General features: G+C 47.3%; 1 protein-coding gene across 1 annotated transcript in view; it reads right to left on the bottom strand.

Moving 5' to 3' along the window:
* SMAD1 (SMAD family member 1) overlaps nt 1–21,085 on the bottom strand; it is a 41,340-nt gene extending 20,255 nt beyond the window's left edge. Inside the window, exons 1-2 of the mRNA XM_040418510.1 lie at nt 20,901–21,085; nt 2,942–3,469 (exon numbers count right to left, since the gene is read on the bottom strand). Of these exons, the coding sequence (XP_040274444.1) occupies nt 2,942–3,341 (400 nt within the window). The 5' untranslated portion in view covers nt 3,342–3,469; nt 20,901–21,085. The remainder of the gene's footprint in view (nt 1–2,941; nt 3,470–20,900) is intronic.
* Between the last annotated feature and the right edge of the window lie 1,209 nt (nt 21,086–22,294).

Raw genomic sequence — 22,294 nt, 5'->3', positions numbered from 1 at the left:
CTTTCTTCCAGACTGTACTGGTGCTTCTAATGCCAGCAGCTGCCAGTGTAGGAAGGTAGGAGAATGAGCCGAGAGTGAAAGGTACTGTGCTGAGTGTACCCAACGTCTGCTCACATCTTACACACAGACTTGAGCAAAGTGTGTAGTTCAGTAAGTAAACAGCACACATAGCAGATTAACTGTGTGTAGTGTGCGCTGCCAGGGACTTCTAGTCACAACCCCCTGCTGTACAATGTCCTACTCTGCACAGTGCAGTCTCCAGATCACCTAAATGTATACTGTGTATATATCCTCCCTGGCCCCACCACCACCTCCACCGTGTGTATATCCTCCCTGGCCCCACCACCACCTCCACCGTGTGTATATCCTCCCTGGCCTTACCACCACCTCCACCGTGTGTATATCCTCCCTGGCCCCACCACCACCTCCACCGTGTGTATATCCTCCCTGGCCCCACCACCACCTCCACCGTGTGTATATCCTCCCTGGCCCCACCACCACCTCCACCGTGTGTATATCCTCCCTGGCCCCACCACCACCTCCACCGTGTGTATATCCTCCCTGGCCCCACCACCACCTCCACCGTGTATATATCCTCCCTGGCCCCACCACCACCTCCACCGTGTATATATCCTCCCTGGCCCCACCACCACCTCCACCGTGTGTATATCCTCCCTGGCCCCAGCACCACCTCCACCGTGTGTATATCCTCCCTGGCCCCACCACCACCTCCACCGTGTGTATATCCTCCCTGGCCCCACCACCACCTCCACCGTGTGTATATCCTCCCTGGCCCCACCACCACCTCCACCGTGTATATATCCTCCCTGGCCCCACCACCACCTCCACCGTGTATATATCCTCCCTGGCCCCACCACCACCTCCACCGTGTGTATATCCTCCCTGGCCCCAGCACCACCTCCACCGTGTGTATATCCTCCCTGGCCCCACCACCACCACCACCTCCACCGTGTGTATATCCTCCCTGGCCCCACCACCACCTCCACCGTGTATATATCCTCCCTGGCCCCACCACCACCTCCACCGTGTATATATCCTCCCTGGCCCCACCACCACCTCCACCGTGTATATATCCTCCCTGGCCCCACCACCACCTCCACCGTGTGTATATCCTCCCTGGCCCCAGCACCACCTCCACCGTGTATATATCCTCCCTGGCCCCAGCACCACCTCCACCGTGTGTATATCCTCCCTGGCCCCAGCACCACCTCCACCGTGTGTATATCCTCCCTGGCCCCAGCACCACCTCCACCGTGTGTATATCCTCCCTGGCCCCAGCACCACCTCCACCGTGTATATATCCTCCCTGGCCCCACCACCACCTCCACCGTGTGTATATCCTCCCTGGCCCCACCACCACCTCCACCGTGTATATATCCTCCCTGGCCCCACCACCACCTCCACCGTGTATATATCCTCCCTGGCCCCACCACCACCTCCACCGTGTGTATATCCTCCCTGGCCACACCACCTCCACTCTGTATATATCCTCCCTGGCCCCACCACCTCCAGAGAGTACACCCACCATCATCACCCCTTCATTCTGTATATACTGTATGTATACTCACTGCCCACTATCACCTGCACTCTGTCCATATTGCATACCCTATCATTGTCCTCACTTTACTGGGTCTGTGAGGCAGGCTAGGCATATGGCACAGATTCTTGGCTACCGACTAGGAAGCGCAGGGAAGGGGGTGTTTCACATGGCTGTGGTCATTAATGAGGGCATTTTGGCAAAATAGGGCACTATGGGTGAAAAAGTGAGGGGGCACAGTGATTAGCAATTTGATAAAGTATCAGGATAGAGAAATATATATATATATATATACACACACACACACACACACACACACACACACACACACACACATATATATACACAAATGAAAAGGCCAGCAGCACACCAAGGTTTTCAGCAAAAAAAAAAAGGTGAAGTTTATTCCTCCAGAGTCAACAGCGACGTTTCAACAGCTTGTTGCCGTCTTTCTCATAGCTTGAGAAAGACAGCAACAAGCTGTTGAAATGTCGCTGTTGACTCTGGAGGGATAAACTTCACCTTTTTTTGCTGAAAACCTTGGTGTGCTGCTGGCCTTTTTTTCATTTGTATACTACATTGGATCCCGGTGCTGATTCATATTGGCCTGATTTTGCACCCGCTATTGACAGAGTGCTGCATCCTCATTTTTTCCATAATATATAAATATATAAATATATATATCTATCTCTCCGATTTTTCTGCTTCTGATTATTGGTTGTATCCTCTTGACCAGTTGAAAAGTTTAGCAATTCTAATAATCCAGTGAATTTTTTTTGCTAATGCCCCACAATATAACCCTTTAGTCCAATTTTGCAACTATTTACTATCTTTCTGCTAATAAATTTTATGACAAAATATGTACAATAAATCTTTTTGCTATAAACAAGGGGTAAAAAAAAAGCTTTTCTGGTCTGAGGGACACATCAGTTGTGCAACTCTGAAGGGCCACAATAAAACTTAGAAAGGTTCCCCAACTGAGACATTTATGTCATGTCAACAGTCTCCCAACTATCAGGAGAATGGGGCACTCTGCATTTGTGGCCCCAGTGTGTCCTGTTCAGACAGTAATATAAAATAAAATAAAAACTTGAACTATGTTTTATGGTGTGTGATTTGTGGGGTCACACAGTCTGACAAATTTACCATAATTCACTCCAGAAGCTGGGGTAAATTATAGCTCAAGTCTACACCATAGCTGGAATAGGTTTGATGTTTTGCTGCTTTTTTTTGGCAGTCCATGTGCAAAAAAATTCAGAAGACGTGTGTCTTAATAGATTTGCCTGGGATGGTCCTGTAAGATGAAATAGAAGACGCTCATACAGCCCCCACACTTCCCCATACCAACACTAGCATGGGCAGTGTTGTGTGCCCACTACATACCAGGACTCTCCACCCTCTTGTAGTGGTAAGGATTTATGCAGACTTCTTTCTGTTTAGAGCCAAACGGATACTCGCAGCATTCCAGAGGTTTCAGTTCATGATGGCTCTGCAAATCAGGCCAGCGCCATACTCTACAGTAAATGACATGCGGGAGCCCCTTTCGGTGAGATACTTGTAACCTTCCATCGAGCGAGCGGGGAATGGTGACACAGTTACTGGGTTGTCCAGGACAACTCAGAGCCTTCTCCAATTCTTCCATGGCTCCTTTCTTCTTCTTCAGCTTTTTTACCAATGCATCTACTGCTTTTTCCGCCCATTTTTCTTCCTCGTCCCCCTGTTTCCAGCCGAGCAGCCTCTTCACTGCTGGGCTAGTAAAGGAGAATAAGCTGGTCACATTCATTGTGACAAGCAGAGGTCACGGATGTATCAGAGCACTGACTGGTCCAACTTTCTAAAAATAAGATTGCTTCTCAACCAGAGGACGGTTTCCAGAGTAAGAGTCTGCAATTCCCACCAGACAAGCAGCATCTAAAGGGAAATAAAAATAAAAATTGGTTAGGGACGGGTGGAAATCCAGATGCAAGGTTTCATCATCTGGCAGCATTCGAAAGCAGAGAACGTATTGGCGGCTATACGGCATACACTTACAGTGAGCACACAACCCCCCTGAGAACACGGTGACCTGTGCTTGGAGAAGGTCAGCTTATTCCCCTCTATTTGGGCTATTCTTAGCTTCACTTACTCCATCATATCAATAGCCAACATACAATTGCAAATGTACAATGACATTCCAAGAATCACTAATGATTCTGCACATACAGCAAGTTTCCAAAGCAGCCAAAATAAAGAAATAAATTAGACTAAAAATCAAATTTTTTATTTTTAGTCCCCAGACTATAGTCTATGGCCCACAAATTTTCTGTAATTGGAGGTACACATTAAAAGGGGTTGTCTCACTCCAGCAAATTACATTTATTATGTAGAGGAAGTTAATACAAGGCGCTTACTAGTGTATTAATTGCTCATGTTGCCAGCTTGATGCATTTTTCCCCATCTCCAGTGTATCCAGGGGTCATGACCACCCTGCAATCCCACAGCAGTGGTCGTGCTTGCACTCTACATGGAAAAGCACAGTCCCCGTATAGTCACACATGCGCAGCAGCTCCCATCCCAACCACCAGAGTGATTGTCGTAACCCCTGGATATGAGCAGTGGATAATGTGATGGAAAAATGAATCCAGCCGGCAAAGGAAGCAATATGGATAATAACAATACATTAGTAAGTGCCTTGTATTAACCTTGTCTACATGATTAAAGGGGTTCTCACTTAAGTAAAAGGACATTTAAGTGGTTGTCTGGTTTCAGAGCTGAACCAACATAACCCCTTTTTCACTCATTCAGCATTAATGAGAGAATGAGTGCAGCATAATATGCTCCCCTTGCCCTGCTTTTCGCAGGGCAAGAGTGGTTTTGTTTACGTTCTCGCACTGCTAGGCGGTGATCCCGGTGACATCACCAGCACTAGCCTCCGCCTCGCATACTCATTGCCGAGATCTGGTATGTCACCGGAGGTAAAAAAATAAAAAATAAAACCATAAAATGCACCGATGCTCCACTTATTCATACTGAATAAGTGAAGGGGTTATGTCCAGATTCAGCTCTGAACCTGGAATGGGGAGGAGGCCTTGCATGCACAGCTCTCTGCGTCCACCGCTATGGGACTTAGTAGATTAGGGCCCATAATGTGGACGTAGAGCACTGCGCATGCGCAGCCCTGCTCCCGATGGCTCACTATGGTGCCCAGTTCTTGAGATAGAAGTGGACCCCAGAGGTGGGACCACAACTCAGACAGCGACAGCACATCCTGTGGATATACCCTGAATGTCCAGATAGGACAATGCATTCAATAATCGGGGCTTACTTTGGGCTAAAAGTCATTATTCTAGTTAGGTCGTTATTAAAGTTCTACAGATTTTCTGACGGCAGACTGACACCCATCTCTACTCTTCGGAGAGCTCATGAACACGCACTTAAGTTTCACAATTCAAATACAATGCAGTAACAAATAAAAATGTATTCAACAGTGCCCATCGCCCCTGAGGTCATGCAGATCTATCATTTCTACAGTAAGGACCTGGGAACCACTCCACTGCCACCTGAACAGCATACAGAACATGCGCAGGCATACTGTGAATCTGGGCTAGGTTGTCCTTCACTTGTGCCTTGCTGCCATTTTATTAGTGGCTTGAGACGAGTTAAGATGCAAGCAAGATAATTCATTTACGATACGGAGGCGGCGTGTAGTGGCCATGTGAAAAGAAGCAGGAGGGAAGGGGTGAAAATCAGCTCGCCTCTGCCTGACTCAGTCCATCCCTGACACCCAACCTATATAACCGAGGAAGTTCTTGTTTAAAAGAGACAAAAGAACAGAATTCCTCATTCTTCCCAGTGGAGGGGCTCAACAATTAGGCGTGCGGTGTGGGACCGTGTGTTGCTTTGCAAAAGGATACAGCTTGGAAAGATGTTTCCTTTGATGCCTGAGCAGTATGGATGCCTTTCCGCTGCAGAGGGGCCTGATTAAATTATGCAATTAGAGCTGAGTAGACAGTTCTATATATAGGGCTATCCTGCTTTTGTGCTTCTCCACATACACACCCACACAGATGTGCATTTTTTTCTAACACCTGTTTTCCAGAGACAGTTCAAAAAGTCAGGCAGGGAGGAGGCGAATGTGCGAGTAGGAAAATAAGGGTGGGGGCTGCCATAATACCGGACAGACTATTTCATATTGGGTGCTCCTATTAGAAATGATGCTACATACATGGAATGCTTACACAAACATCTGGCGGTAGAAAAGCACCCAACCACTCGACACTCAGCACCCCCCACCCTGTGGCAGCACCCGGGATCTACCGATTCTCAGGAAACCTCAATGTTCCTGTCACGTATATTTTTACTGATCTCAAAAGTGACAGAAGAGTTGGCCCTTTGAACTGGCTCTCCACATGCGGCATGGAGCAGTGCAGCTCTGTGAGATGTCCCATTTAAGAGCTGGAAGAACATACTGTGTGGTGTGGGGGACAAGGGACTACATCAGTATATGCAAGCCAAAAACCAGGAGTGCGTCCAAAGAACAAATATTCCCCCATCTTTTAGCTTCAATTCCTGGTTTCGGCTACACGCACGACAGTGAAGAGAACGGCCACTAAAAACGGACACCGTCACTTTCCCAGCCATTTCTGCATCCACGCATTTCATTCTTTTTTATAAAAATCCAAACCCCCTGCAGTGCCCTCAGTGCACATAATGTCCCCCCCCGTAGTGCCACTTGCCTGTACAGAGGCAGTTGCTCCTCTCAACGGAAAAGGACTGCGCTCAGCGCAATGACAGACACGCTTCCAGTATGATAGCATGAAGTCACCACGCTGACTGCCTCCTCGCGAGCAAGTGGTAAAGTGAGTGATTTTTTACCCGAGGTCATATTGTACTAGCATACCCGTTAACGGCTATTAGATGGGTGCACTCCTAAGCAGCTGTTAAACAGTCCCGTTGATTTCAATAAACGGCCATGTGAATAGCCCCATAGACTTTCAAAAGTGGTAAAAACAGCCGTGTGACAGACGTTCCTTAAACAGCCGTCACACGGCCATTTTTAACGCGTGTGCGCATGCAGCCTTACAGATACTGATTTAAAACACTGACCCCACCACTGTGTAAAGGTGGCGCCTCCACACATGTATTAAAATCGCAGCAAAATTTCATGTTTTGTGTTCATTTGTTTTTCGGTTTGATTTTGGCACAGATTCTGATGTGGTTTTAGGTCTCCATTTGATTTCAATGGGAAATTCCATGTGGAATCTGGACCAAGAATGAACATGTTGCTTTCATTTTACTCAGCAATGCAGATTTTCAATTCACATGTGGAGGAAACAAAATGCATTACAGAGCAGATCTCCCACTGAAAACCATGGGAGGTGGCCTGAGAGCAGATTCCAAGTGGATGTGGGGTCCATTCACAAGTCCGCATCCGTTCCGCAATTTTGCGGAACAGGTGCGAACCCATTCATTTTCAATGGAGCCCGAATGTGCTGTCCACATCCGCAAAAAATAAATTGAAGATATCCTATTCTTGTCTGAAATTGCGGACAAGAAAAGGCATTTTCTATGAGTGACGGCGATGTGCGGTCCGCAAAATGCCGGTGTCTGTTTTGCGGAGCTGCAAAACACATACGGATGTGTGAATGGACCCTTAGGGCGATCTCCGTATACAGTACACAGCAGGAAGCACTTGGCGGTGTTAAAACCCACATTCATGCAACACAAGATTTGCTGCTAAATCAAAGACCCAAAGATATCTTCCATGCCGGGTTCGCCCCGACATTATCTTCACGGACTGTGTATGCCGGTCCCTCACGCTGCTCCTATGAAGTGAGCTCACAGCATTATAGTGATTTATCGGCCTCACTGCTGATCTACTGAACAGACAAATCATTAGATTGGCAGCGAGACTGGAGCTCACAACGCAAGTTCCCTCGCACGCTGGGAAATACGGCTCACTCACCGCGGGCGTTTCCCGGAATGAACACTTGTCTGAATCTAGCCGATCATCACCACATCATTAGAGCAACGTGTCAGAAGGCAGGAGGAGCGGAGCAGATTGCTATATAGCTTTATAGGAGGACAGATTCAGTATAACTGACAGGGTAAGTAATCAGTGCCAGGCGCCATCGCTGTATACACGCTTACACAGCATGCCACTGATAACACCACCCCGTGAACAATGAAAATACACGTTTTAGGCCAAGTTCACACTTCAGTTATTGTAAACCAGAAACCAGTAGTGAAGCCTCCTGAGATACAAGGAATGATGAAAAGATCTGCACCTATTCTCTGTTTTTGACCCGCACCTAGATTGAGTTCACAATAACTGAAGTGTGAACTGCGCCTTACTGAACCTGTTCCCACAAATCTATATATCGATCTGCTCCGCTGTGTAACATGCTGCCTGCAGATTGCACTGCTTTTTCATGGTGCAGGTCTCGTTACGCACAGTGGACTGAACTTCTGTGGACCTTCACAGGCAAGATCTGAGGCAGAATATAGTAGAAGGCAAGTGGAAGACATTTGACCAATCTTTCCACACATAAAATGACCAGAGAAGATTTGAAAATCAAAGCCTAACACCGTCTCTTATGAATTTTGACCACTTTGTAGCTGGTACAGACTGTGGATACAGCCACCTGGCAAAGCCATGCTGGGGCTGCGGCCGGGCATAGAGGGGCTGTACAAGCCTATGCAGGATGAAGTGACCTGAAGACAACCAAGCGGATAATTCAGAGAACATGGCTTATGGCCAAGCAGTTTACCAGGTTACTGTGCGGCAAGTTGGTTCTAATTAATTAATATGATGCTCCAGCGGCCTGCACCGCGGTTCTCAGACGCTTTATGTGGAGCTACCCTTAGGCCTCTTGCACACGAGCGTGACGGATTCAGTGAAACTCGCACCATTTTGCAAGCAAGTTCAGTTTTTCCTGCGCAGTTGCAATCTGTTTTGATGCATTTTTCATGCGCGTGATAAAAAAAAAAAAAAAAAAACTGAAGGTTTACAAACATCTCTTAGCAACAGTGAAAAATGCATTGCACCGACACTCGCTTGTGGATGCAATGCTTTTTCCACTGAAGCCCCATTCACTTCTATGGGGCCAGGGCTGCGTGAAAAATGCAGAATATAGAACATGCTGCGATTTTCACACAATGCAGAACTGATGTGTGAAAAACAACGCTCATGCACACAGACCCATTGAAATGAATGGGTCAGGATTCAGTGCGTTCACGTCACGCATTGCACCCACGTGGAAAACACACTTCTGTGAAAGGGGCCTTAGGGTCCATTCACACGTCTGCAAAATGGGTCCACATCTGGGGTTCCAGCTATCAAGAAGCATGTCTTTTGCTGCAGTCCTGTTGGTACCATGTTCCTCACCCCACAATATATGGTCACTGTCTAGAATTTTAGCATTGAGTAGAATATAGATCAGACCCAGGGGGTGCGATCATAGCCTTCAGGATGCGGAACTGTGAGTAGGGGAAAGATGGTCAAACACAGCGCTAACCAGTTGGTTCCCATTTTCCTACACTTAACCGACAATTTTCCCTCCATCCTGTCAGACAACTAGCCTTTCCCTTAATCTCTCCCCCACCATTTTATATCCTATGCCAATAGGACTGAAAAAGAAATAGTCTACATGTCCCTGGAGCTCAAGCACATACCGAACCTCCAGCTGTTCTGAAACTACAACTCCCACAACTCGCCTTTCACTTCCATGGGAGTTAAAAGAACAGACGTGTAAGAGTGCATGCTGGGAGTTATAGTTTCACAGCAGCTGAAGTGCCACAGGAACTTAACATTGTGCTTCTTAATACGTAGATAACAGTGCAGACAAGATCACCAATTGACTTATCATTTCTCGATGTAGTGGTCCTTTAAAAGCAGCAGTTTTGAACAACCCTCTATGTGGCAGCGCACTTTGCCGCACAGAGACTTCCATATCCGCCATAACATACAGACTTGCAGCACATAAGCTGATGTGCAGCATTTATTTTAGGATATCAGCCTCTACCAGGCCACACACACACTGAAATCATGCCAACTGCGTGAGTGTGCCCAGGAAAAAAACCACAGCTAAATTAAGGGACATCTGTCCGCACACCCTTCAGAAGCATTACTGTGACTGATGGAGTCAGGAGTCATTATTTACTGAAGTATCTACTGGACTTGGATGTCCTGGACCTGATTAACATTGGGGTCTGATGAAAAGGTTTCCTATTTTCACATGAACATGTGCCGGCTGTGCCCGTATTGCGGCCAACAAACAGTCAACAATCCAGAAAGTCCAGTGCGGAACAGAGGCACGGAACCCCATGGAAGCACTACAGAGCACATCCGTGGAGGTTTTTCTCCGTGCCTCCACAGCGCAAAAAATAAAAATAAAACGTTCTATTTTTTTGCAGTGCGGATGGATCATGGACCCAATTCAAGTTCAATGGGTCTGGATCTGTCTGCGGAATCTGCACGGATGTTGCATATGCATTGCAGTCCCAAATGCACGGAACGGCCGACCAACGGTCGTGTGCAAGAGCCTTTATAGAGCAAAAAATAAAAAATAAATCAGTAAGTTCAGCTCCTGACCATTGTGTCCATGGCCCATGTAGCTGCTCTCAAAAGACAAAGTCCAACATATATCAGGCCTAGTGGTCAATGTGAAAACTGCAGTATTATACTTTTTAAAATATAGTGACATTGAAAAAAACTTAAAAAATAAATAAAAACCTAAACATCCTAAGAATTTACGTATATCATACAAAAAAAGATTTAAATTGGTAGATTGTAAGCTTTCAAGGGCAGGGTCCTCTCCCTCTGTTAATAAGTATGCTTATTACACTTGTGTTTTATATGTATATATATGGGTTGCATCACAGACCAAAGTAAGGCCTCTTTCACACTTGCGTTGTCCGGATCCGGCGTGTACTCCACTTGCCGGAATTACACGCCGGATCCGGAAAAACGCAAGTGTACTGAAAGCATTTGAAGACGGAGCCGTCTTCAAATTGCGTTCAGTGTTACTATGGCAGCCAGGACGCTATTAAAGTCCTGGTTGCCATAGTAGGAGCGGGGAGCAGTATACTTACAGTCCGTGCGGCTTCCGGGGCGCTCCAGAATGACGTCAGGGCGCCCCATGCGCATGGATGACGTGATCCATGCGCTTGGGGCGCCCTGACGTCACTCTGGAGCGCCCCGGGAGCCGCACGGACGGCAAGTATGCTGCTCCCCCGCTCCACTTTACCATGGCTGCCAGGACTTTAGCGTCCCGGCAGCCATGGTAACCATTCAGAAAAAGTTAAATGTCGGGTCCGGCAATGCCCCGAAACGACGTTTAGCTTAAGGCCGGATCCGGATCAATGCCTTTCAATGGGCATTAATTCTGGATCCGGCCTTGCGGCAAGTCTTCAGGATTTTTGGCCGGAGCAAAAAGCGCAGCATGCTGCGGTATTTTCTCCGGCCAAAAAACGTTCCGTTCCGAAACTGAAGACATCCTGATGCATCCTGAACGGATTTCTCTCCATTCAGAATGCATGGGGATAATCCTGATCAGGATTCTTCCGGCATAGAGCCCCGACGACAGAACTCTATGCCGGAAGAAAAGAACGCAGGTGTGAAAGAGCCCTAATGCATGTCTGATTTTTTCTTTTTTTTTCTTTTACATACCCACAGTAAAAAAAAAAAAAAAACTGAACAGATACATTCAAATCAATGGGTACATGTGCTGTCTGCAGAAAATGCAGCACGTGTCATTGACAAACTGAGCGGCTGCTCATTAAGCAGAGCATGTACCTCCACAGAACGAGTGATACAGAATCATTGTTCCTGGTTAGACAGCACATTTCACCTGATGAATGAGCCTGCCGCACGTGATCTGGCACCTTTACACGGGCAGATTATCAGGAATGAGCACTGAGGAACGTTCCAAAAATTCTGTCGAAACATTGGGCCATGTAAACCCATCTTAACTTGGATTTTCCATTTGACCAATAAAGTTTTCCTACAAAATCCTTCTTCTACAGCATCCACACTCAGTACCCAGTTATAAATGATGGGTTACGTACAGTCAATGTAAGCTCTGTCCAGAACGGTTGGCAGAATGAAACCTTTGCATCTCTGATAACGCAATCCCCGAGCCGTGGGGTGGAGGTCTACATGTACAATTCCTGGCTTTCAGTGCAGAGTCACCCATCATTAAAACAGAATTCAATTACCCAAGAACACAGCTGTCTAACACAAGCAACACAATATTGCGAGGAACCATAAAGCTAATAGACGAACTCGAGAGAACATCCCATCTTTACTGCTAATGTTCTGTGTCTGCTCACTGGACGGAGGTCAGACCAGGATGCTCAAGTGCCAGATGGGCAGCACTTACAGAGGACGGGGAAGAAGAATTATTAATGTACTATACATCTACAGTGTCCAGAAGCAACATTTTATCATACGCATTCCCTTGCTGCTTTTATTCTTGATGATATTTCACCCTGGGAAGTTAAAGGGGTTTTCCAGGCTTCTGATGTTGATGACCTATCCTCAGGATAATCCATTCATTTCTGATCAAAGGGTGCCCGACAGCCGACATCCCCACCAATCAGCAGTTTCCTGCAGCCTCCGATCAGGATTGCGTGCGGAAAATCTGCACCGTGGGTCATGTACATTGTATTCTATGAGAATTTGAAATTCTCAATGCACACGATACGGATTTTAAAATCCACAGCATATCAAATTATTTTAAATTTTCCTGACCTGATTTTTTTCACTTAGTAAAAATCTGCACCAACGGATTTCCCACACATGAATCATGAACGTGCGCATGTACCCTGAATGGAAATCGGAAGCACAGCTGCATTCAAGGGTTCCTGAAGCTCCACTCCCATTCAGCTGCATTCAAGAGCTAGTTCCATAGCTGAAGGCTGCAGGGAAGGGTTAATTGTTGGTGGTGTCAGACACCCTTTGATCAGAAATTAATGACTTATCCTAAAGAATGTAGGCCATCTATATCAAGGGCCTCGAAAACATATGCACAATGCATTTGGAAAGTCTTTAGACCCTTTCACTTTTGACATTGTTATGTTGCGGCCTTGTGCTAAAATTAAAAAAAAAGTAGTCTCCCCCCCCCCCCCCCCCCCAAATCATTCTGCTCTTAGTACCCCATAATGACAAACTGAATGTTAGAGATCTTTGCTAATGTATTAAAAAGGAAAAACTAAAGTTGGACATTGACATAGTATTCAGATCCTTCACTGAGGACTTAGTTGAAGCACTTTTGGCAGCGATTACAGCATCCAGTCTTCTCGGGTATGATGGCATCTGGATTTGGGGATTTTCTGCCATTCATCTGTGTAGATCCTCTCAAACTATCTGGTTAGATGGGTCCCATCGGTGGACAGCCATTTTCAGGTCTCTCCAGAGATGTTCAATCGGGTTCGAGTCAGGGCTCTGTATGGGACACTCCTTCACAGAGTTGCCCCAGCTGTGTACTTAGGGCCATTGTCTTGTTACAAATGGACCTTTTGCCCAGAGCACTTTGGATGAGGTTTTCATCAAGAATATCTCTGTACTTTGCCCCATTCACACATCCGCAATTTCGTTCCGCCACTCATTACTATGTGGCCGCACGAGGTGCTGCCCGGCTCTGGAAATGCGGATCCGCACTTCGGGGTCCGCATTTCCGTTCCCAAAAAAAATAAAATAAAAACAGAACATGTCCTATTCTATTAGTGCTGGCGATGTGCGTTCCACATTTTGCGGACCGCACATTGCAGTGTCCGTGTTTTGCAGATCCGCAAAACACGCTATGGACGTGTGAATGGAGCCTTACTCAGACGTGTTTCGCTGTCCCAGCTGATGGAAACCGTCCATTCTTTGGGAGCTTTTCTGTAAACTCCAGGTGGGCTTTTGTGCATCTTTACTGAGGAGAGGCTTCTTTCTGTTCACTCTGCCATAAAGCCCAGACTATGGAGTGCTGCAGTGATTGTCAACCATAGAAGTTTCTCCCATCTGCATACAGGATCTTTGAACTTCACCCAAAGTGAGCATTAGGTCCTTGGTCACCTCTCTTAACAAGGTCCTTGCCCACTAATTACTTAGTTTGGTGGGGCAGCCAGCTCTAGGAAGAGTCCTGGTTGTTCCAAACGTCTTCCATTTAAGAATTATGGAGGCCACTGTGTCCTTGGGAATTTTCAGTGTAGCAGCATTTTTTTATGTACCCTTCTCCAGATCTTTGCCTCTACACAATCCTGTCTCTGAGCTCTACAGGCAGTTCTTTCCTCCTGTAGGCTTGTTTTTTTCTCTGATATACATTGTCATCTGTGAGACCTTATATAGACAGGGGGTGTCTTTCCTAATCATGTCCAGTCACCTGAATTTACCAGAGGGAGACTACAAATCAAAGTGTGGAAACATCTCAAAGATGATCAAGAGAAACCGGAAACCCCCCCCCAGAGCTAAATTTAAAGTGTCATAGCAACTTATGTTCATGTTAAATGAGATTTTCCTTTTTTAATTAATTAATTTGCAAAAAACTTCTAGAATTCCGTTTTCACTTTCTCATTATAGGGTATTGAGTGCAGATTAATGCGGGAAAACTTGTTTTTTTAAATTTTAGTACCAAGTCACAAAATAACATGACACGTAAAAAGTTAAAGGGTCTAAAGACTTTCCGAATGAATTATATGTGATAACTGTCATTCTAAATCAGCCTATGATAATAAGATGACTGCTGAAAAGCAGTCTGTACAGACCAAGAAGGGGCACCTATTAGGCTCAGGAGTGCAAAAGCTACTGGATTTATTTTATTGTTCAACTATAGATCATGGCATGGAAAAATTAAAAAAATATATAAAAATTTAAAATAGGTTTAACAAAAATTTGATTTAAGCAAAACGTAATTTCCTGATGACACATTCTCTTTCATGGCAGCATAAACCTATTAAATTTGCTAATAATACAAGTCAGCAGAGTATAGCGGGAATATCCAGGGAAAGTAGCTGGCACGCTGGTCCTAACCCCAAGAAATATATGGAAACATAAGCTTCCTGCCAGTACCGGTATAAACCATTCCCCCCTTACATATAGGGTAATGTAAGCCCACATTATCTACATTCAGCTCATCATCACCTCCTTAGAATGGCTGATCTCACAGCCGCACATTATACACTTCTGCAGAACGACCCTGTGCGCCCTGACGGATCATTTTGCACCAGATCAGTGCTGTAAATCAATCTGAGATCTGTAGCATCTTGAAAAGTCTGGTAATGATGCTTTTTCCTCAGTCCCTAGAGTCCCTCCATTAGACATATCTTACATTATTTATAAGGACGAGCTGAGACCTCCATTAGCTGGATAGAGCTACAGATGGAGAGGCCGCTCTGTACGCCACTTGGACTTGAATGCTTGGAGAACAATGTATAGCATTAATAGAAAGGGGAACTGATGGCTGCCATGTGGGCACAATCTTCCCTAAACATTGGGTGCCCCTACAAATGCCAATACAGACACACCAGATGTATAACCACAAAGGAACAGGACCAAACTTACATCTGTAATGACCTCCTGATGCCAATGCTACCAGTATTTTTATTTTTTTATCCACAGCAAGATATATCACCAACGAACAGTGTGCTAAAAAACAAACCACAGACATACAAAGAGCCTGCACAGTTTAGGCGCCTGCACCGTGGATTGTGGAAAAATAGTCATAGAAAACGGAAACCGGTATGTGCAGGAGACTTGCAAGACAGATCAGTCAGCAAACCCACCCAGTCTAATGGTCAGGGGCTTGCCCCCCCGATGACTGATGCAAGGGGAAAGGAGGATCGGGCACACCAATTTCAGAAGCTCAAGCTGGCCTCACATATGATAAAAGCAGGCCAAAATTGATGACTGGCCTTAAAGTAAAAAGTTAGACATGACTGCCAAAGCAGTGGTCCATCTGTTCTGTAGAAACGTAAAGGCCAATGTCACCATGAACCTAGTTAGTAGCGGTCTGATAAACGCTCCCTGCTAACTAAAGCATCAGATGTTAAACTCCAACATGCCAGACCCTTATCTTCCCCAACATTGGCCGTTCGGGGAGAGTTGGAGGCCATTAGAAGACTGGCCAACCCTGGCAAAATAGCCAAATGTGTCCAATCCACTTCTACTGTGTAAGGTCACCTTCCAGGAGAGATTTATCTGCAAAGGTCATGTGTGGTCAACTGGTCATACACATTAGGGCTTGTTCACATACCGTTCCTGCTGTAAGCCAAGCAGATATGTTTAGACCAACAGTAAAAAAAAAAAAAAAAAAAATTCACTCAAATGTATGCAATTTTGGGGTCATTTTTCCATCTGTTTTTGAGAACCATTTTATTTTAAAATAAAGTTTAAGTGCATCAAAGAAAGTAGCTGGATAAAGCCGGAGATGCAGATGCCGCAATAATATACTGGCCAGCTTTAGGGTCCATTCACACGTCCACATCCTTTCCCCAAATTGCGGAACGGGGGCGGACCCATTCATTCTCTATGGGGCAGGAATGGATGCTGTCCGCACCCACTTTTCCGGAGCGCACCCCCAATCTTCCCACTATCAGTTAATGACCTCCTTTCTTATGCCCACAATCTGGTCACTCAATGACTAATGTTTTGTCTTAGAGTATTGCAGCTGCTAAGGTGGAATTACACTGCTCGATAATCTGCCCTGTTTCACATTTGCGGTAAACCAGGTACAGCTTGCCAGATCAGTGAATACTGGGCGCAACTGTACGCTGCCAAGACACTGACCGGCCCAATTCACTATAATGGGGACCAATGTTGGATTCTGCCACTACCCAGCAATTACAGCGAGTAGCGGCCAGACATACCACTGTACGCAGCCGTTTGTGGATCAGTCTACCTACAGGCCTAAATGTGCTGCCGATAACCCGATGAATGAGTGAAATGCTTGTTCATCAGTTGATCCTGTCCTTCGTGCAGGCACATCAATCATCATTTCTGGGCAGCAGATCGGGCTGTCTATACACAGCAATCTGTTGCCCACAAATCATGGGGACGAGCTACCACAATAACGATCCCTCGTCCCCATACTGTGGAGGAGATTGCTGCAAGTAAGTAGAGCGTCTCCTTCACTGAACAAGCAGCCGACTGGCAGGAAGGAACGCTTCTATCAAGACAATCAGCAGTAACATCACATGGTGTAAACCCTCCGTTAGATATTGAGGATATTGAGCCTTGTGGTGCTCTGATAACGATCTGACTGATCCGCCGGAAAGCGGATGGAACTAGAAGGCTCCGCCCATTTTGTACTGGCTATGCTGTACGGATGCTGAGTTTAAAGAGGACCTTTCACCTGTATAAACTATGTGAACTGAGTATGCTGCCATATAGAGCGGCACCCGGGGATCTCACTGCACTTACTATTATCCCCGGGCGCAGCTCCGTTCCCCCGTTATAGGCTCCGGTACCTTTGCTCCTTAAGTTATAGTAGGCGGGTCTTCCCTTGTCCTGTGGGAGTCTCCTTCTCCTAGGCTGCAGCGCTGGCCAATCGCAGCGCACAGCTCAAAGCCTGGGAGAAAATAACCTCCCAGGCTGTGAGCTCTGCGCTGCGATTGGCCAGCGCTAGGGCAGACTCCGCCTACCATAACTTAGGGACTGGTATCTCCGCCTACTATAACTTAGTGAGCGGAGATACCGGAGGGCATAGCAGGAGAACGGAGCGGCGCCCGGGGATAAGAGTAAGTGCAGTGAGATCCCCGGGCGCCGCTCTACATATCTGTATAGTTAGTTCATAGGGTAAGAATCGGTGAAAGGTCCTCTTTAAGGCCTCTTTCACACATGCTATACGGACTGTCTGTTCAGGAACACAATTGCGTTCTACTGGGGGGGGGGGGGGGGGGGGGGGACTGATGGTTTTGTATGCAAGTTTGGTCAGTTTTGTCTGAATTTTATTTCAGATTTTTTTTCCCCTACACAGATGCTATCAGTTTTGATGAGTTTTTCCATGCGCAAAAAAATAAATAAATTCTAAACCCTGAAGAACTACAAACACTCCTAGCAATTATCAGTGAAAAACGCTTTGCATCCAGGCGCAATTCATGGAAGCCGCATTCACTTTCAAGGGACCGGGGCTTCATGAAAAAAAGCTGAATACAGAACATGCTGCGATTTGGATGCAGAGATGATGCATGAAAAACACACTCCTGTACACAGACCCATAGTAATGAATGGGCCAGGACTCAATTCACGCATTGCATCCGTACGGAAACCTCGCTCATGTGAAGGAGGCCTAATGGAGCAGCTCGGTCCTCTACAGTGTGGACTAGAGACAGAACAGCTGTTCGGCGGGGGGTCCGCTACTGACAACCTTTCCTGAGGATAGGCTGTCAAAAGCTGGACAAGTTGGCCATACACACAAACTGGATGGAATAAGGCCGATCAATCGTCCATACAGATGTTCTCACCAGCAATATGACAAAGCTTATCAAACACATGTAGTGTCAGGCTATTATAGCCAAGAAACAGGCACACGTTCAGAATTCATGTGGAGAGGATCCGCACGTGTTCGCAGGCAAATCCGTGCGGTCAATCCGCATCCATCGGTGCAGATTTTACTAAATGAAGAAAATCCAGTCAGGAAAAGTTAAATAAATTGATATGCTGCGGATTTAAAAATCCACACCGCAGGTCAAAATCCTGAAGAAAAAAAAAAAAAATCCACATCGTGTGCATTGAAAATTTCAAATTCTCATAGAATACAATGTACATGACCTACGGTGCGGATTTTCTGCACGCAATCCTGATCGTGTGCATTTAGGCGAAAGGTTTCAGCAGACTTCCATCACAATGTTATGGACAGCTCCAGCAACTCCGCATATCAAAGGTCTCAATACCCGAGTGCTCCGTCCAGGTCACACATTGCACCCAAGAAAGGCAGAAACTGATACACCGCACGTTATAGGTAATGCTGAGTGCTGCCATATGGTGCATTACCAGACATGGCAGTCCAGACATGGACATGAAGCCTGTTCTCTAACAGCGTATGTGGTTTTCACCATTTTCCACCAAGAATCAGATGTTTCCGGGCGGTCAGAACAGCACAAAGTGCTGCAGTACTGTAACCGCCAAACAGGTACCTGTCCGATCCTAGGATCCTCAGTCGTACATGTTCAAAATTCTATGGGGGGGGGTTTGTTGCATGCTGCACTATTTTTTTTTTTCTGGGAAAGTCAAAATGCCAGAACCCACTGCTTGGTACTGGCTCTATTAACCACTGTGTAGTAAAACCACTAGTCAGCAGCATGGCCTGGCCCCTCAGATCATGTACCAGGTACGGTTTTACTTTGGCTCAATGGGGAAAAAAATAAATTAAAAGTCAGACGGTTCCATGCAATAGGAAAGGGGCTTAGTCGATGGGGTCCGCCGGGTGCTGCTGACCATGTGACGTCACTTTTCTGCTCCTATAGTGAAATTCCCTCTTTTTACACAGACCGCTTATTCCCTCTGTATAGGAATGAAAGATCACTACTGCGATCATTCATCCCAATAAGCTTGTTGCTTCCCATATCAGATCCTATCACTCGATGAACAAGGTGATCTGCTGCACCCTTAGGCCGGGCTCACATATCCGGAATTCAGAGCCAGATACCACTGTGCACCGTTGAATCCCCATTCACTGTAATGGGATCCAGCCGCTTTCTGGCGTATACGACGGCTTTCAGATTAGGGGGGGGGGGACCACTGCATGTAGTATTTTTTTTTGTCTGGCCGAAAGTCGGCATATACGCTGGATACAATGAACTCCACCAGAAATGTCTGCCGGAGTACACAGCACATATGTGACCGCGGCCTTACACAGCGCTGTTTTACCAGCTAGGAGCATCTAGGAAAGGGACGCAACACAGACCCCAACCTAGTCTAGGTGAACCTGACCCCTCAGAGGTCAAAACAGAGCGGTCACATCAGCCATGGTTCCCGCAGACACTACTGTCCCAAAGTACCAGCTCCATCCATCAGAAACCTAAGGCTTCACGCACACGACCGTATCCGTTTCGCTGTCTGCAAATCTCGGATCCGCAAAATATGGATGCAGTCCATGTCCCGTCCACATTTTTTCCGTGGACCAGTGGTCCACATTTTGCGGAATGGACATACATATCTTGTATGTCCTATATAGGCCACAAAATGCAGACCATGGACCCATTGAAGTCGACAAGACTGCAAAACACATGGACTGCAAAACGGAGACGGTCGTGTGCACGAGATCTTCCAGGGAGAAGAAACGGTTCGGGATTACCAGACGACCGGCTCCGGCAGCCAAGGCGCTCACTAAGATCTCTCCAGGGAGAGAAGGAACGAAGCAGCTGCCGGACTGATGCAACAGACTCCAGCCCAACATCTGTCTGATGAGGAGACAGTGCTCCTCTGTGGTCATCCGGCCAAGGAGCCCCCTGCAGAGTAGTCACCCCGAGGGCACAAGACCGTCTGCCGCACACAAGGGGGCATTTAGCAGGGTTGTGAGCCCCCTGGGGAGGACTATGGGGGTCTCACTTCAGTGCTAGGACAGCGGCCCACCTTCAAAGAGTCCCCAAGTGAGGCCTAGAAGCAGCATCGCTGAAGCAGTCATTGCCTACATAGCAATTCCCTCACAAGTTACCTGAGCCGCCCCTTAAACTGCAGGAGCGACCCCATCTGCCAGGACAACGTCTCTAGGGCAAGTCTGGAGGGGGACGACATCTTGTGGAATTACCCCCTGAGCAGTTGCCCAGCGGAGGTCATGTCTACACTGCCCTAGCAGGGGGCCTCCTCCAAATACCCCTGTACTCGTGCCCTAGACATTACATGACACTTCACCTCTTGCGCCATATTTTTTTTAATCCACAATTTGTGGGAAAGCGCCATCTTCTGCGCGTTCTTAGCGGGCGGCAGCTCTTTGCGCACGGTCCCCCATTGTCCTGAGACTTCGGAGAAGTTGGGAAGCTTCCCCGTCCTGAGAGCAGAGCCGTGTGGAAAGCCCGGGACGGAGCGCGGCGGTGCGGAGCGCCTCACACAAGGGCTTCTGTGCGCTGCAGGCGCCATCATGCCCCCCCACTCCCCCTCCCTTCTCCTTCCAGGATCCTGAGTAAAACTTCCCACTATCCCGGGGCTGACTCACTGCGGAGGCCGCCGCTCCGTGCTCGACCGGAGCACAGATAGAAGAGCCGGCCGGGGCACAGCTGCACACGCCAAGTAACTTTTAGGACCCCCGCGGCGCCCCCCGCCCGCCCGCAGTGTGTCGGTGCGGCGTCCTGCCTGTCGCATAATAAAGTACCCACAAAGTTCCGGCCGGCGGCAGAGGCCGAATATCTCCCCAGCCACGTTTTCTCCCGCCGCGCTCATTACCTGCTGTGTCCTACAAGGTAGTCGGTGAGGACCGAGGAAGAGCGGCTCGCATGCCTCCAGCGGCCCGGGATGTGAGGCTCCCTCCTCCTCCTCTCTCCCCGGCTGCCTGGATTGATCTGGTCTCACTGGCGTCAGGGAGTCGGAGCCGCCCCACTGCCAATACACAACACACCCCAACCAGGGAGCGTCTGCAAATCACCAGCCTCAGCACACGGCGCACAGCCGCCTGCTCGCCCGCCCAGGGGCCCGTCTTAAAAGAGACCGGAGGGGTGGGGGGAGGTGGCTCTCCTCACAGACTCACTCAGTCCTTCACAGTCCACGGGCAAGTTTATCCGTGATGTCTCCTGAGGTGACCATAGACATGACAGCGCTGGGGACAAAGCTTTCCAATATCTACAGCCCCCTCTATGAGGAGAGAGCAGCCTCATTACCTTTTATTTCTCCTCAGAGATCAGCGGTGTCTGGCAGCCGCTTCTCTCCCTGTCTTGTAAGCCATGTTGGTCCCATGTAATTATCTACACACCACATGTCTCATATAATGACGGATCCGGGACGTTTTGCAGCCCATAGACTTCTATTATGACGGAATTCCTCTAAAGGCATTCCGTTATACTTTCCGTCATAGAATTGCGTTATGGTCCGTGGTAACGGAATCCATAATGCAATTCACCTTTTACCAGTAAACAAAGCGTGAACGAATTTTAAATTTTTATGAAATTCGCTCCTCTCTACTTATAATAGTGGCCCCAAGGTGTGTGTTTACTGCTACGTGGCGACATTTCACGGTGTCGCAGTGCGACATGCTGTGACGCCAGACTCGGCTGGACATTATATGACATGTCGCACAACTGCCATGTAGCCGTATAGCTGTGTCCCCGCATGGCAGGATGTCACATTATGGGTACACGGCGTGCCACTTGAATATTCTTCATCAGTGCAAACATGCAAAAAGCTTTCATAAAATACGTACAAACATCAGTAATAAAGAGTCCATATCTGCGAACAGGACTAACCTCACAGAGACAGCGAAACGCCAACCGCACTACCGCGGCGTTTCAGTCTCTTGTAGGATTTTTATACTGATGACCTATCCTCTCAGTATCTGATTGGTGGCGGTCCAGAGGATGTCATCAGTTATAATGTCCGAAAATCCTTTCATCAGACGTGCTGCTCTATCATACAGGGAGATGTGATCACACACCCCATGAAACGGACAAACATCCCGATGAGGGCTCATGCACATGGCCGTAGGTGTTTTGCCATTTATTTTTAAACTTAGGTAGAAATGTCCTAGGACATGTTCTATCTTTTTTACAGGGCCGCGAATCGGACGCGCGGATGCAGACAACACATCTTTTGTGGCCCCATTGAAATCAATGGGTCCGCATCCAATC

This window comes from Bufo bufo, chromosome 2 (genome assembly GCF_905171765.1).
Source record: "Bufo bufo chromosome 2, aBufBuf1.1, whole genome shotgun sequence".
NCBI lineage: Eukaryota > Metazoa > Chordata > Amphibia > Anura > Bufonidae > Bufo > Bufo bufo.
This window is presented reverse-complemented; position numbering and strand designations above follow the sequence as displayed.